The 12633-nt window shown below is 34.7% G+C and overlaps 1 protein-coding gene across 3 annotated transcripts in view; it reads left to right on the forward strand.

Moving 5' to 3' along the window:
* The window catches only part of COL11A1 (collagen type XI alpha 1 chain), a 222906-nt gene that overhangs the window by 117968 nt on the left and 92305 nt on the right, over positions 1 to 12633 (forward strand). For all 3 annotated transcript variants that reach the window (XM_047084158.1, XM_047084157.1, XM_047084159.1), the window contains 3 exons: positions 3059 to 3112; positions 5178 to 5285; positions 8267 to 8320. In XM_047084158.1, the coding sequence (XP_046940114.1) occupies positions 3059 to 3112; positions 5178 to 5285; positions 8267 to 8320 (216 nt within the window). The remainder of the gene's footprint in view (positions 1 to 3058; positions 3113 to 5177; positions 5286 to 8266; positions 8321 to 12633) is intronic.

The following is a 12633-nucleotide window of genomic DNA, read 5'->3' on the forward strand; positions in this document are numbered from 1 at the left end:
TTTTCTTTTTTTTTTTTATATGAAGTTTATTGACAAATTGGTTTCCATACAACACCCAGTGCTCATCCCAAAAGGTGCCCTCCTCAATACCCATCACCCACCCGCCCCTCCCTCCCACCCCCCATCAACCCTCAGTTTGTTCTCAGTTTTTAACAGTCTCTTATGCTTTGGCTCTCTCCCACTCTAACGTCCTTTTTTTTTTTTTTTTTTTTTTTCCTTCCCCTCCCCCATGGGTTCCTGTTAAGTTTCTCAGGATCCACATAAGAGTGAAACCATATGGTATCTGTCTTTCTCTGTATGGCTTATTTCACTTAGCATCACACTCTCCAGTTCCATCCACGTTGCTACAAAAGGCCATATTTCATTTTTTCTCATTGCCACGTAGTATTCCATGGTGTTAATTGTTAACTAAAGGTGAAAAAGCAATTAGTACCCTAACTAGGATTAGAATTCTTCATTGTACAGACAGATGTGTTCCTTAGACCTTACGCAACATAACCCAATGACAAATGGCATAGGTGAATTCCTTGTTTACCCCTCTCCTTTTTTCTTTCTGAAGATTAATTCAGACCTGATAGTTTTAGGACTGAAAAGCTTAGTAACTTGATAGAGTCACTTGTTTTAAAAAATGCCACTTATTGTAAGGATACACCTAATAATTTAAGTCTTCTAATTTATTTCTTATTTGCTTTTCTAATTTATTTTCTAATTGTGAACATATTGAAAACAAAGATGTGCCAGATATAGCTTATAGTCAACGATGTTCTCTCCTAAAACAAAAATATCTGCCTGGAAAAATTGTAAAATCTGTTATTGATTTTTTGACTTAGATTTCAGTGTTCTTTAAACTAAATTTGGCAACTGTGTAATTACCTTTCTCTCTAGAGAGAAGGTAATGAAGACAATAGTCAATAGGAAGTTAAATGGTCATTTTCAGCTTTTAAGCCTCTATTATTGCCCGGTTGCATTCAGTACAGAAAAAATCCTACTTACACGGCTACTTTATAGCCAGAATACTGAAAACATCATGCTTTTGTCTTAAAGGTAACTTCTAGACCTGTCATAATTTTTAGGTTTAAGCAAGATACCAGATTGGACCCCGTTTCCAGGTTTAGGTCTCATATCCATAATTACCTAATATGTTCTGGATCTTAACATACCTTGCTAAACACACACTGAGGCATGTTCACTTAGTAAGGGTCCATTTAGTAAATGTTTATTAAATGGCATGGTTATTGAGGACCAAAAATGTATGAGGCACTGGAAGCACAGAGGCTAATTAGGCATAAGTCTTATTTTCTACCAATTAATAAAAGAAAAAAACTATGATTTACTAAGTGCAGGGTGGCATGTTCTGATAATAATAAATGTTTAGTGGGAGCACACAAGACAGAGAGGTTAATTTCAAGGTGGGAGAAAGACTGAGGTCATAGGAAACTTCATAGCAGAATTATGAACTGAGTCTTGGAAGAAGAGTAAAGGTAGACAGAGGTAGACAGAGAAGATAAAGGGTTTGCAGGTGTGTGTATGACAATGTCAACCAATGCAAAAATTACAAATGGAAATATAGGTAATTAATTTTTTCTAGAACTCAATCTCAGTGCATTTGGGTAGGGGGTAGAAGGGAGATTCAAGATCAAAGATATGACTGCCAAAATGAACAAGCAAGGGCTAGATCATGCTTGTCAGAAGGGGAGGGGAGAGATGGCAGCTTATATTCATTATTAACAATTTGGAACCATTGAGTTGTTTTAAAGTAAAAAATTGTGTGATCAGTTTTGTTTTTTATAGAGGTCACTTGGCAGCAGAATGTGGACATATATGTGCCAATCTTCCTAGCTCTGTTCTCATACTTGGCCTGAAATATCCTTTCCTCAAACTTTTTAAGTAATATCCATTCTCTAACTCCTAATTAAGATACCAACTGCCCTGTCAAACCTTCATCAAATAGCTTCTTGCCTCACTACCACCAACACCAGAACCATCATCATCTTCATGCTTTTATCATCTGAACATCCATCTCCATGTGTATCAAAGTAAATGCAAATGTTCTATCTTAGTTTTTATTGTTAAAAATCTCAAAATACTCCATACATGGACTCAGAACAGAGTAATGCTCAATTAATGCTATTGAAAATTGAATGGTTATTCTTTAGGAATTTAATTTTTTTCTTGAAATTAAGAGACATTAAGTTTTTTCATGAAGCTTACTTTTATTTATTCTTTATTTTTATTTTTATTTTTTGAGGGAGGGATGGGCAGAAAGAGAGAGAGAAAATCTTAAGCAGGCTCCACACCCAGTGTAGAGCCTGATGTGGGGCTCGATCTCACCATGAGATCAAGACCTGAGCCAAAAACAAGAGTGGGATGCTTAACTGACTGAGCCACCCAGGCAGCCCTATGAAGCTGACTGTTAAAAATCTAAATTTCACTCAGAATAGTATGAAATATTTCTGCTTTCTTTACTAAAGGAAGCCCAGTTTTCAGTATTACTGAACTGATGTAATAATGAACATTCTCTATTGACATGTAAAGAATAATGTTGGCTTGCTTATTTTGCATCTGAAAAGAGATTGTAATATAGAATACAAGTTGAGCTACAAGGCATTTATCTAAAGCACATGATACAAAATGCATACTATAATATTCTTTGGTGTGAATTAGTATAAAATTAAGGGTAAAAACATTTTAATTGGTAATCAAAAGTCCTTGTACTCCAAAGTTAAAATGATAATTATTTAAATATTTACTTTTTATGTGTTCAGATGGCATAAGATATATGTTACTATAAGGGAATGGTTATATCCCCCATAAGACAGAGATCTAATTGACATATTGGAGGAAAATTTCCTGGAGTAACTTGGAGCCAATAATAATAAAAAGACGACAGGATACAGGCAATAAAGATTAGAATAGGGAGAAGGAGATTTCACAGCTAGGATTCACATTTCCCAGAACAATTTTCCCTAAATTATCAGTGTTCATATTTTATATAACCATGTTTTAGATTCATTCAAGCAAATCATTAAACACCAGTTTTATTACTTTTATTTTTTAGGGTGAAGATGGTTTTCCAGGATTCAAAGGTGACATGGGTCTTAAAGGTGACAGAGTAAGTAAGAGGAAAATTCGTACTAAAATAAACACTTACATGTGTGTGTATATGTAGGCATGTGTGTGTATATCCTTATATTTAAATATATAAAGCACAGAATAAATAAAAATGTTCGTACTGAGACTTTGCTCACTTTGATTTTTATATGAAGATTAGACATGTTAATTTTTGTGGAGACAATATAGTCTTTCAGATATTATACTAAATTCCCATGTTCTACATCCTGTGTGTGTGCATGTGTGTGTGTGTGTGTGTGTGTGTGTGTGTGTGTGTGTATGCATAAAGTTGAGTAGTATTATTTATAGGTATTTTCTAAGTTGATGATCAAATTGTTTAAAAGAAGTGGTTTGAAGGGCGTCTGGGTGGCTCAGCAGTTTAAATTGTCTGACTCTTGATTTTGGCTCAGGCCACGATCTCTCATTTTGTGGGTTTGAGCCCTGAATTGGGGTCTGTGTTGACAGTGCAGGGCCTGCTTGGGCTTCTCTCTGCCTCTCTGTCTTAAAATAAATAAATACGTAGTAAAAAAATAAGAGGTTTTATAGGTTTCTTCTAAATTTTGTGGTGAGCTATTGCTTGGAAACCATGTATTTGCAACTTTCTTGAACTTTCATTATTAGTGATCTTGAATTTTTGAGCATAAAAGTAGTACACTTTTTTCTGGTAATGAATGTCTAGAAAACAAACAAAAATACGAGTTTCCCAAAGTAAATTAAACTACATGCTTTATTGGGAAGATTTATTGTATCTAACACCATAATACCTAATATATCTAAGCAAAGAAGCATACTGCAGAATTTTTTTGTTTCCCTAAAATGTATGTAATGCTTGTTTCCAGAATGGGGGCAATGATTTACACATTTCAGTCCCTAAAACTATAAATGTGAAAAACAAGTCTAAAATGGAGGCATTTTTCTTGTGTTCCAAAAGTGTTTTCCAAAATTGTTATTGTCAGAGAGGAAAATTACTTTTTCCTGCTAACCTGCTAGGTTCTCAGGCTGGGGCCCTGTAAAATTAGATTGACAAAAGACAAATTAACAAAAGAAAAACAAACAGAAGTTTTCTAGCCTGTGCCTCAAGTTTACACATGGGAGCACTCCATAGTAATTAACTCAAAGGGGTGGTTAGAATTTGGGCTTATATGGCATTTCAGCAAAGGAAGAATAAATTTTTAGAGAGATGACAAGGAAAAGGACTTTCAGTTTCTAGGGCTGCAAATTGTGGGAAGGTAGATATATTGGAAACTAAAGGTAGACAAAGGCTAGTTAATGAAGTTTGTTGAATAGATTCCTCTGGTGTCTGCTTTTGGCTCCAGACTGATAAGGGTCTAGTTGTCTCCAGTGATTAACATTTGTCTTTTCTTGTAGAAAGGGGAGGGAGGTCACTTTTGAAAATTTATATCCTGCTGTTAGCAGCTTCTCTTACATCTGCTTCTTCTCAGTTGCTTTCAGTTCAAAATAATCTTCACACCAGAGTGGCATATTTTGGGGTTGATTATTCTGCCACCCTATACCATCTAACTTTGTATCTTATTTTTTTTTCTTCCTCTGTGCAACACAGATGTGTTAAAATTACTTTAATATTAAACATGGTAGCATCAGGCTGTTGTAGGTTTTCAAATGCCAGACTAGGATGGGAGGGTGATCTGGCTGCGACATCTGTCACCCCATTGATTGCCAGGGTTGATTCAGCTGATCTGGCTGGCTAGGCGGGGGTCCCCTTCCTTCCTCACCACTCCACGTGTGTCCCTCCGGAAGCACGCTCAGTCGAAGAGGATGACTTTCCCCAATACAGGAGGACCCTTCTTCGATCAAGGGTATACGAGTAGCTGCGCTCCCCTGCTAGAACCTCCAAACAAGCTCTCAAATGTCAGACTATATTCAGTTGTCTATTTACCAATGGAAAGGTTGATGAAGTCAAACGTTTTCAGGCCTCTTTGTCATAAATAAAACATAAGGAAATAAATGAAGAGTTGAAGAATATGACTTTCTGATAGACTATAATGTCTGTTATTCAATCTCTAATGTATTTTAAATTATAAGAATTTTGCTACTCTGTGTTTCAGGGAGAAGTTGGTCAAGTAGGTCCAAGAGGAGAAGATGGCCCTGAAGGACCCAAGGGTCGAGCAGGTCCAACTGGAGACCCCGGTCCTTCTGGGCAAGCAGGAGAGAAGGTCAGTGAACAACTTTAAATTCACAGATGATGTTTCATTGTCATTTAAAAATATTTTTAATCATCTATGTCAGAAAACTAGAGGATTCTATTGCGTTTCAAGCATATCCGTATACTATTAGGAGTACAACCATGAGAGGGCTACATTGATCCTTTTTCACTCTCCCTTGTCACCTATCCCCTCTGCTCTCCTTGGCCTTGCAGAATTAGCAGTTCTTCAAGCTCTTGCACGTTCATTAGAGATTAAGAATTTGAGTGTGATTGGGGCGCCTGGGTGGCTCAGTTGGGTAAGCGTCTGACTCTTGATTTCGGCTCAGGTCATAATCTTGCAGTTTCTGAGTCTGAGCCCCACATTGCTTGGGATTCTCTCTCTCTGTCTCTCTCTCTCTCTCTCTCTCTCCCTCTCTCTGCCTCTCTCTCTCTCTCTCTCTCTGTCTCTTTCCCCCCTTCCCCCACTTATGCTCTCTCTCTCTCTCTCTCTGTTGCTATCGTTCTCTCTCTCAAATAAAAAAAACTTAAAAAAAGTTTAAAAAAGAATGTGCATGTGATTAACAATGGATCAAAGAATCAATGAAAGATGGTATACTTATTGTTTTGGAAGAGGTAGAATTATCTTTGCTCCTCATGCCAAAATGTACACTTTATATTTTTTCACATGAACATGCATTTTCACAGGCAAGTGTTTTACAAAATGATGATGTCAAAACCCAACTTGAAGAGATTAATTTTAGTCTAGTGTTAACCCAGGCATCACTATGTTTTAAAACGTCCCCATAATTGTAATATTCATTGATTTAAGAGCCACTGTGCTATATATACTATGTCAGAAAATATTTTCAACCATTACATTTACATTTTCATGTAATATTAGACAACATTAAAACTATGGCATCATAGAGTATTTAGTGATATGGTGAACACCTCATAATGTAACTATGAAGTTAAATTAAGAAAGAACTAGAAATTCCCATGACAAGTGTTATCCTATTTGTACACTAAAGAAAAATATAAATACGAATTATTTCTTGGTGGTATAACTCAGATGATTTCCTTCCTTTTAATATGTATACCTGCTTTCCAAATTTTCTATATTGAGCATGCCACTATTCTATAAAATATGAGAATTCCATGCTGTTTAAGAAAACTCTTAATTTCCCTCCTTGCCATCCTGGCTCAGAAGAACAATATATAAGGATTACACAGGCACTGTGACTGCATAGGTAAGAAGATGTTTCCTCATGTCATTATGAATCATCTGATGTAGTAGTTCTTCTAAAGTTTCACCCTCCCAGTTGCCATTTGTGAACTGATGAATAATGTCATCATGTTTAGGCAGGGAAGGAAAGGATGAGAGGAAACAAAGACTTCCAAGGCCCTATCACCCTTCCACTTAGAGTACTCACTAGCCAATAGTTTCAGACTATTATGGGAACTTCCTCCCATCCTTCCTCCACTTTATTCTTGTAAATGACACCAGAGTCTCTTCAGAGGCATCAGGACTTTACCCCACAATTCTTCTTTAACATTTCATTAGCATTTCCCCTTTATGGAAGTTGCCCATCACCATATTGAAAAGGCAAACAAAACTTCTGCCTGTATTTATTTTGAAATGACTCTAAAGTGAGTAAGAGTCTATATTCTAATACAGTAATTAACATGGAACACAAAGACTTCATGATCATAATTAGAGAATTTCATTAACCTTGAAATCAGTGGCATAAAACAGACATGATAACTTAATGCATCCAAAGGGACATAATTATAAGCATACTTCTTAGGGCTTGTTTGCATATTTTCCATCTGAAGACTGCTTACCTATGCAGTGTTGATCTTGAATCAGACAACTCTTTAGTTCAATCTATAATAACAAGGTCATAAACTATATTCGTATTTTCTTACCTTGATTCATCCAGTAAAATATTTATTGTGGCTCATAAAGTTGCTGTTCCTCTCTTACTGTTACATGTAGTAATTTGGATTTGTTTTTGTTTCTATTCTTATTTTGTTTAAATGTACATGGGAAACAATGATGCTATGTGCTTCCCAATGTTTTAAGACTTCGATAAATAATATTATATATATATGGAGTGTGCTTTTATAAAATCTTAAGGAAAATAGTCACAGTAAAATTCCACAAACATTTTATTCAGAAATTTAGTTTAATTTTCTCATTACCTGTATTTTTAAGTTAATGCTTTGTTCAGGGTGAAATTTTGCTAGTGTAGCACTTTAAACCTCTTGGTATTTGTTACACATCTTTGGACTTTGCTTCAATTTACTGTTTTAGCACTTTTTGAGAAGTAATCTCATTGCACTGGAACAAAATTGTTGCACATTTAAGGTCCCACCTGCAGGAATTAACACTGCACAAAAATCATCATTACTTAGCTATAGTTCTCAACATTTGATGTGTCGATTAACCCAGATTTTCCAGATGTTTGAAAAGAAGAAGCAGCTTGGCCACAAAATTAGGTCAGAATTTCTTGTATAGTTCTTTAAACTGCTCAGTGAGAAATACTTAAATAACTCAGGATTGCTTACTTTGTATTTACATGAGAAATGAAATCATTTTATAAAAAGGATTAACTCCAGCTGAAATGATAAAATTTAAATGCAGTTCTAACTACATCAACTAACTTTAAATAATTTTAATGTTGAAAAGCTTAGGCATTTTCTTTAGTCATGCTTAAGAGTTCAGAGAGAGTCCTAGAATTCTTTTTAGCTCAGGGTCCTGCCCCCAAAGAAGGCACTGTCACTTAGACAGGTGTTAAGTTAGAGAACGTTATAGCATTAGAAATATGTCCAAAACAATTTTTCCCTATGCAAGTGAAGAAATGTAATGTAAGTAAAGTATGGTGAAAACTTGTAAATCTTCCCTTTGACTGTACAAATATGTGGTCCTAACTTCTAGAAAAATGGCTAAAATCATCATTTAAACTTAATTCAACTTAGAATCTTTATTATTATTTTTTTTAACTTTAGGGGAAACTTGGTGTTCCAGGATTACCAGGATATCCAGGAAGACAAGGTCCAAAGGTAAAACAATTAGCTTGATGTTTATAGTTTATCAACGTTTTGTAGAAATTAATCATACATAATGGTTTGTAACACAGAGATGATAAATCCTTAAAATATAATTTCACAAGGGAAAGACATCAGGTTTGTGAGTGCCTGGTACACAAGGAGCTCCGGGAGCCTAGGTGATTATGGACTGGAGTATTTTAGCAGACAGTGTCATAAAAGGAAGACATTGTCAGCTACTTCCTTGTAATTGGAATCAGGACTATTCCAGAGTGACATACTACTATATCTAGAAGTTATAAAGGGGATGATAAATGATGGATAACAGTTTTTGATTTCATTTCTAGTACCCTAAGGGTTTGAATTTCCACTTGCTGCCTTTAAAAAAAAATTACAATACATCTTTCATCATCTTTCTCTTCCCTCCTTTCCCCAGTATTTGTTTCCTAGGGCTACTGTAACAAATTTCTACAAACTTGGTGACTTAAAACAACAAAGATTTACTCTCTTATGGTTCTGGAGACCAGAAGCCTAATAAAATCAAGGTGTCAGCAGGGCCCCAGTCCCTCCAAAAGCTCTAGGCGAGAGTCTCTCCTTGTCTCTTCCAGCTTCTAGTAAACCAGGGCAGTCCGGGGTTTGTCTCTGCATAGCTCTGCCATCTCCACATGGCCTTTTTTTTCTCTCTGTCTTCTCTTCCGTCTCTTATAAAGACACTTGTCTTTGCATTTAGGGACCACATGATTTCATTTCAAGATCCTTAACTTAACCTACACTTACAAAGACCTCTTTTTCCAAATAAGGCAACATTCACATGTTCCAGAGATTTGAATATCACATATATGGATTTGGGGCCACCATCTAATCCACTACAGAACTAAAATTTTATTTTTAACTATTTGAAATATACATATTTTAAGCATAAAAATAGATGGTTTTAAAAATAAATGTTTACCCTGGTGTGCTAATTTTCCTCAAGCTAATCTTAAAACTTTGTCAAGGCTGCACTTCTTGCATTGACTAGTTAATTAAAGTGGTTAAATAAATTAATACATACATTTTGGTTTCTACTATTAAAATACTTATATGCCCATGAGACAGACTATCTATCTATCCATCTACCTTTCAATCTGTCTCTGTTTGACCCATTCAGGCTTGACAGGAATCGTATATAAAGATAAATCCTGTTTATATAATAATCTCCAAACATATTTATTAATAAGTTCCCCAGATAATCATTGGGAAACCAGAATGTCCTTCCTCTTGACAAATGTGAACTGCATGTACTTATGTCCACTCGTTGTCCTGTGATGACACTGTATTAGGCTTGCTATGTGGTTTTGTCTTATAAATTTTCATTGAGTTTCTAGAAAATGTGGAATCCCTTGTATAGTAAGAGGTAAACATAATGCTTTGAGCTTTTCATCTGTGACTTAAAAATAACACATGCATCATTTAAAGGTTTCTAGCTACATTTAGAATGCTTATTAGTAAGTTTTACCTTTTAGATATTGTCTCTAATACACTGCCCCGTCTCTTAGCTACCTTCCTTTCATATGTCAAGCATTTTCACAAGTATTATGAGTGAAAAAAAAAAAAACAACATTCACTGCATAACCCACAACTTTAAGCTATCATTAGATTGCTGGATGAGTTCTTGATATAATTAGGAAGTTGAATTGCAATTGTGCTGTTTTGATTTAAAAACAGAAAACTATCATATTACTTGAAGGCTTAGCACAATATTCTTTTATTTGACATTCTTATTTCCTTCTGTTTTTCCTATGACAATACTCTGTTCAATATTCTTTGAGTTATTTTTATTAACAAAATGCACCAGAGTGACTGGAGAGAAATGTTTCTTCCTAGAGAAAGCAAACATTTTTCTTCTTTACTCCTTAACCAAAATGTCTGAAACCTTGGTTTTTATTTTTTCATATTACTGTTCTTCACAATAACTGTTTTTATGATCAAAAATGATTAACGTTTCTTAGTTCTAAAACAAAAAATAATGGTCTCATCAAAGATCAAAGATACCTTCACATTTTTTTCCTATGTGGAATCTAATGAATTTTGAATATATTTAAATCTATATTGCACTAAAAGTGAAATTCAACTGCTAATCTCTTAAGCAGTTTAAGGACTATAGTTAGACAATATAATTTACTTAATATCTTACTAGCAATGTAAATCACAATGGGTATTTGAAAGTTGCACCATCATTGGTACTATAAAAAGATCACTACTTCAAAAAGTAAATCTGTTTTAATGTAGGATTCTTTATATTTAAAACAGCATTCAAATAATTTTGTAAGTTTCACAATTGGTGAGCCAATTTTACCATTAATCTTTGACTTTTCAGCCTTTCATTTGCTGTTTGTTTTTTCCATTTAAAAACCTATAATTCCTGAGGTGCCTGTGTGGCCCACTTGGTTAAGCGTCCTACTTCAGCTCAGGTCATGATCTCACAGTTCATGAGTTCAAGCCCCTCACTGTGCTGTGTGCTCTGTGCTGACAGCTCAGAGCCTGGAGCTTGCTTCAGATTCTGTCTCTCTCTCTCTCTCTCTCTGCCTCTCCCCTGCTCGCTCTCGCTCTCTCTCTTTCTCTCTCTCTCTCAAAAATGAATAAACATTAAAAATAAAATAAAGTAAAAACCTATCATGGAAATTTTATATTTTGGTGATAACTCCTTATGTGAGAAAAGAAGAAGAATATGCCTTTATATTACAAACTATTTAGTTGATGGATTGGGCATTTTTGTTTTTTTCTCATAAATTGCCTAGAGCAGAAACTTACATAAGAAAATAAATTTTATAACAATAAAATTGATGCATAGAGCAATTTGTTTGAATGGAGTCTCTACAAATGTGATTAGTTATCTATTCTATTCAAGACAGAAATGAATATTTGTTCACAGATAAAATCTGGTAGAGTAGGTTATTTCCATATTGGATTCTACTCACTTGTCAAATTCCTAGAGTAGTCCCATAGTAATCCTCTACCAGATCTAACTTCTCATTCTCCATAGAGAAAAAGGCTTTGAAAGCCCTTCAAAAAACATAATTTGCAGACATTATTTCCCCATTATGTGAATATTACATGTCCTAACAATTGTCCTCAGGTGAATCACATAGTAACCTCTATAGATATGAATTAGAATATATTGGGAAATGGGTCATAAAAAGAAGCTCAGCAGTGCATACAATGGATGATTGTTTTGGCCATCAGCTCCCATAAGGCTTCACACACAACTTTCTCCTGGAGGAAATATACATTGGTATCTATTATATACATCACCTGGAGGAATTGTTAAAGATGCAGATTCCTGGGTCCTTCTGCTAGAGAGAGAAATCTGCAGTGGGATTTGACAATCCACATTATTAGGAATTACTCTGAATTATCATGAAATGGAGGGGACACTTATCACTTAGATAAATATTATTTTAGGGGTAATTTAATCCAAATGAATGGAAAGAAAAGCAAGAAATATATTCAAATCAAAGGAAGGTTTTGTTATATCTCCCTTAACACATGGGAAAGTATGTAAAATCTGAATGTCTACTACTCTGCTGGATATTTTATACATTATTGCATTTAATTCATAAAGTGGTCTGAATAGGACAAGTGAGTATTTGGAAGCACACACTTTCCAAAGTCTCATAGTTAGCACATTGAGGAGAAAAGATCTGAACTTTAATCTGTTCTGTTTCATGATACGATAAAGCAAACCAGTCACAGTCATGTTCAAAGGAATCTGTAAACAGATAAAAATCTGGAATATGCACAAGATGAAATGGGGGACTATATTATATTCCATCTGTAAAATGTGACTGTCTGTGGATGAAGTATGATGCTTTCACTGTGCCTATTACACCTTTAAACAACCAATACTTATTGTTATCTATTATTCTCATTTGTATACCTTGCCTTCCTTTATTCTAATCGCCTACAAAGTAAAAGTACCTATAAGATGTGGGTGAGTGTCCTCATTTTGCAGAAAAACTATGCTTGGAGAGGATATGTAATGTACCCAGCTTAGGTGAATGTATGATAAACATAAGTTATGAATTTATGCCTTTGGAATTCCAAAAACAGGACTTTAATGCAGGACTGCCTGACTTAAACTCTCAGCTAGGTTTAACCACATTCAAACATCAAGCAGAAAGGTGGAAGAAGATTTTTAGCCTTTATGATTTGATTCAATTCTAAAGGTGTAAAAATATCAAATTAAAAGTTTCAAATACATAAATATAACAATGTTAATTTAGGAAAATTTTTATAAAATTCTTATTTTAATATTTATTCATGCTCATGAAAAATAAGATTTTTCT

The sequence above is a fragment of the Lynx rufus genome, unplaced genomic scaffold (genome assembly GCF_022079265.1).
Source record: "Lynx rufus isolate CCGP_SWC_20201006 ecotype Redwood Valley unplaced genomic scaffold, mLynRuf1.p SCAF_2, whole genome shotgun sequence".
NCBI classification, from domain to species: Eukaryota; Metazoa; Chordata; class Mammalia; order Carnivora; family Felidae; genus Lynx; species Lynx rufus.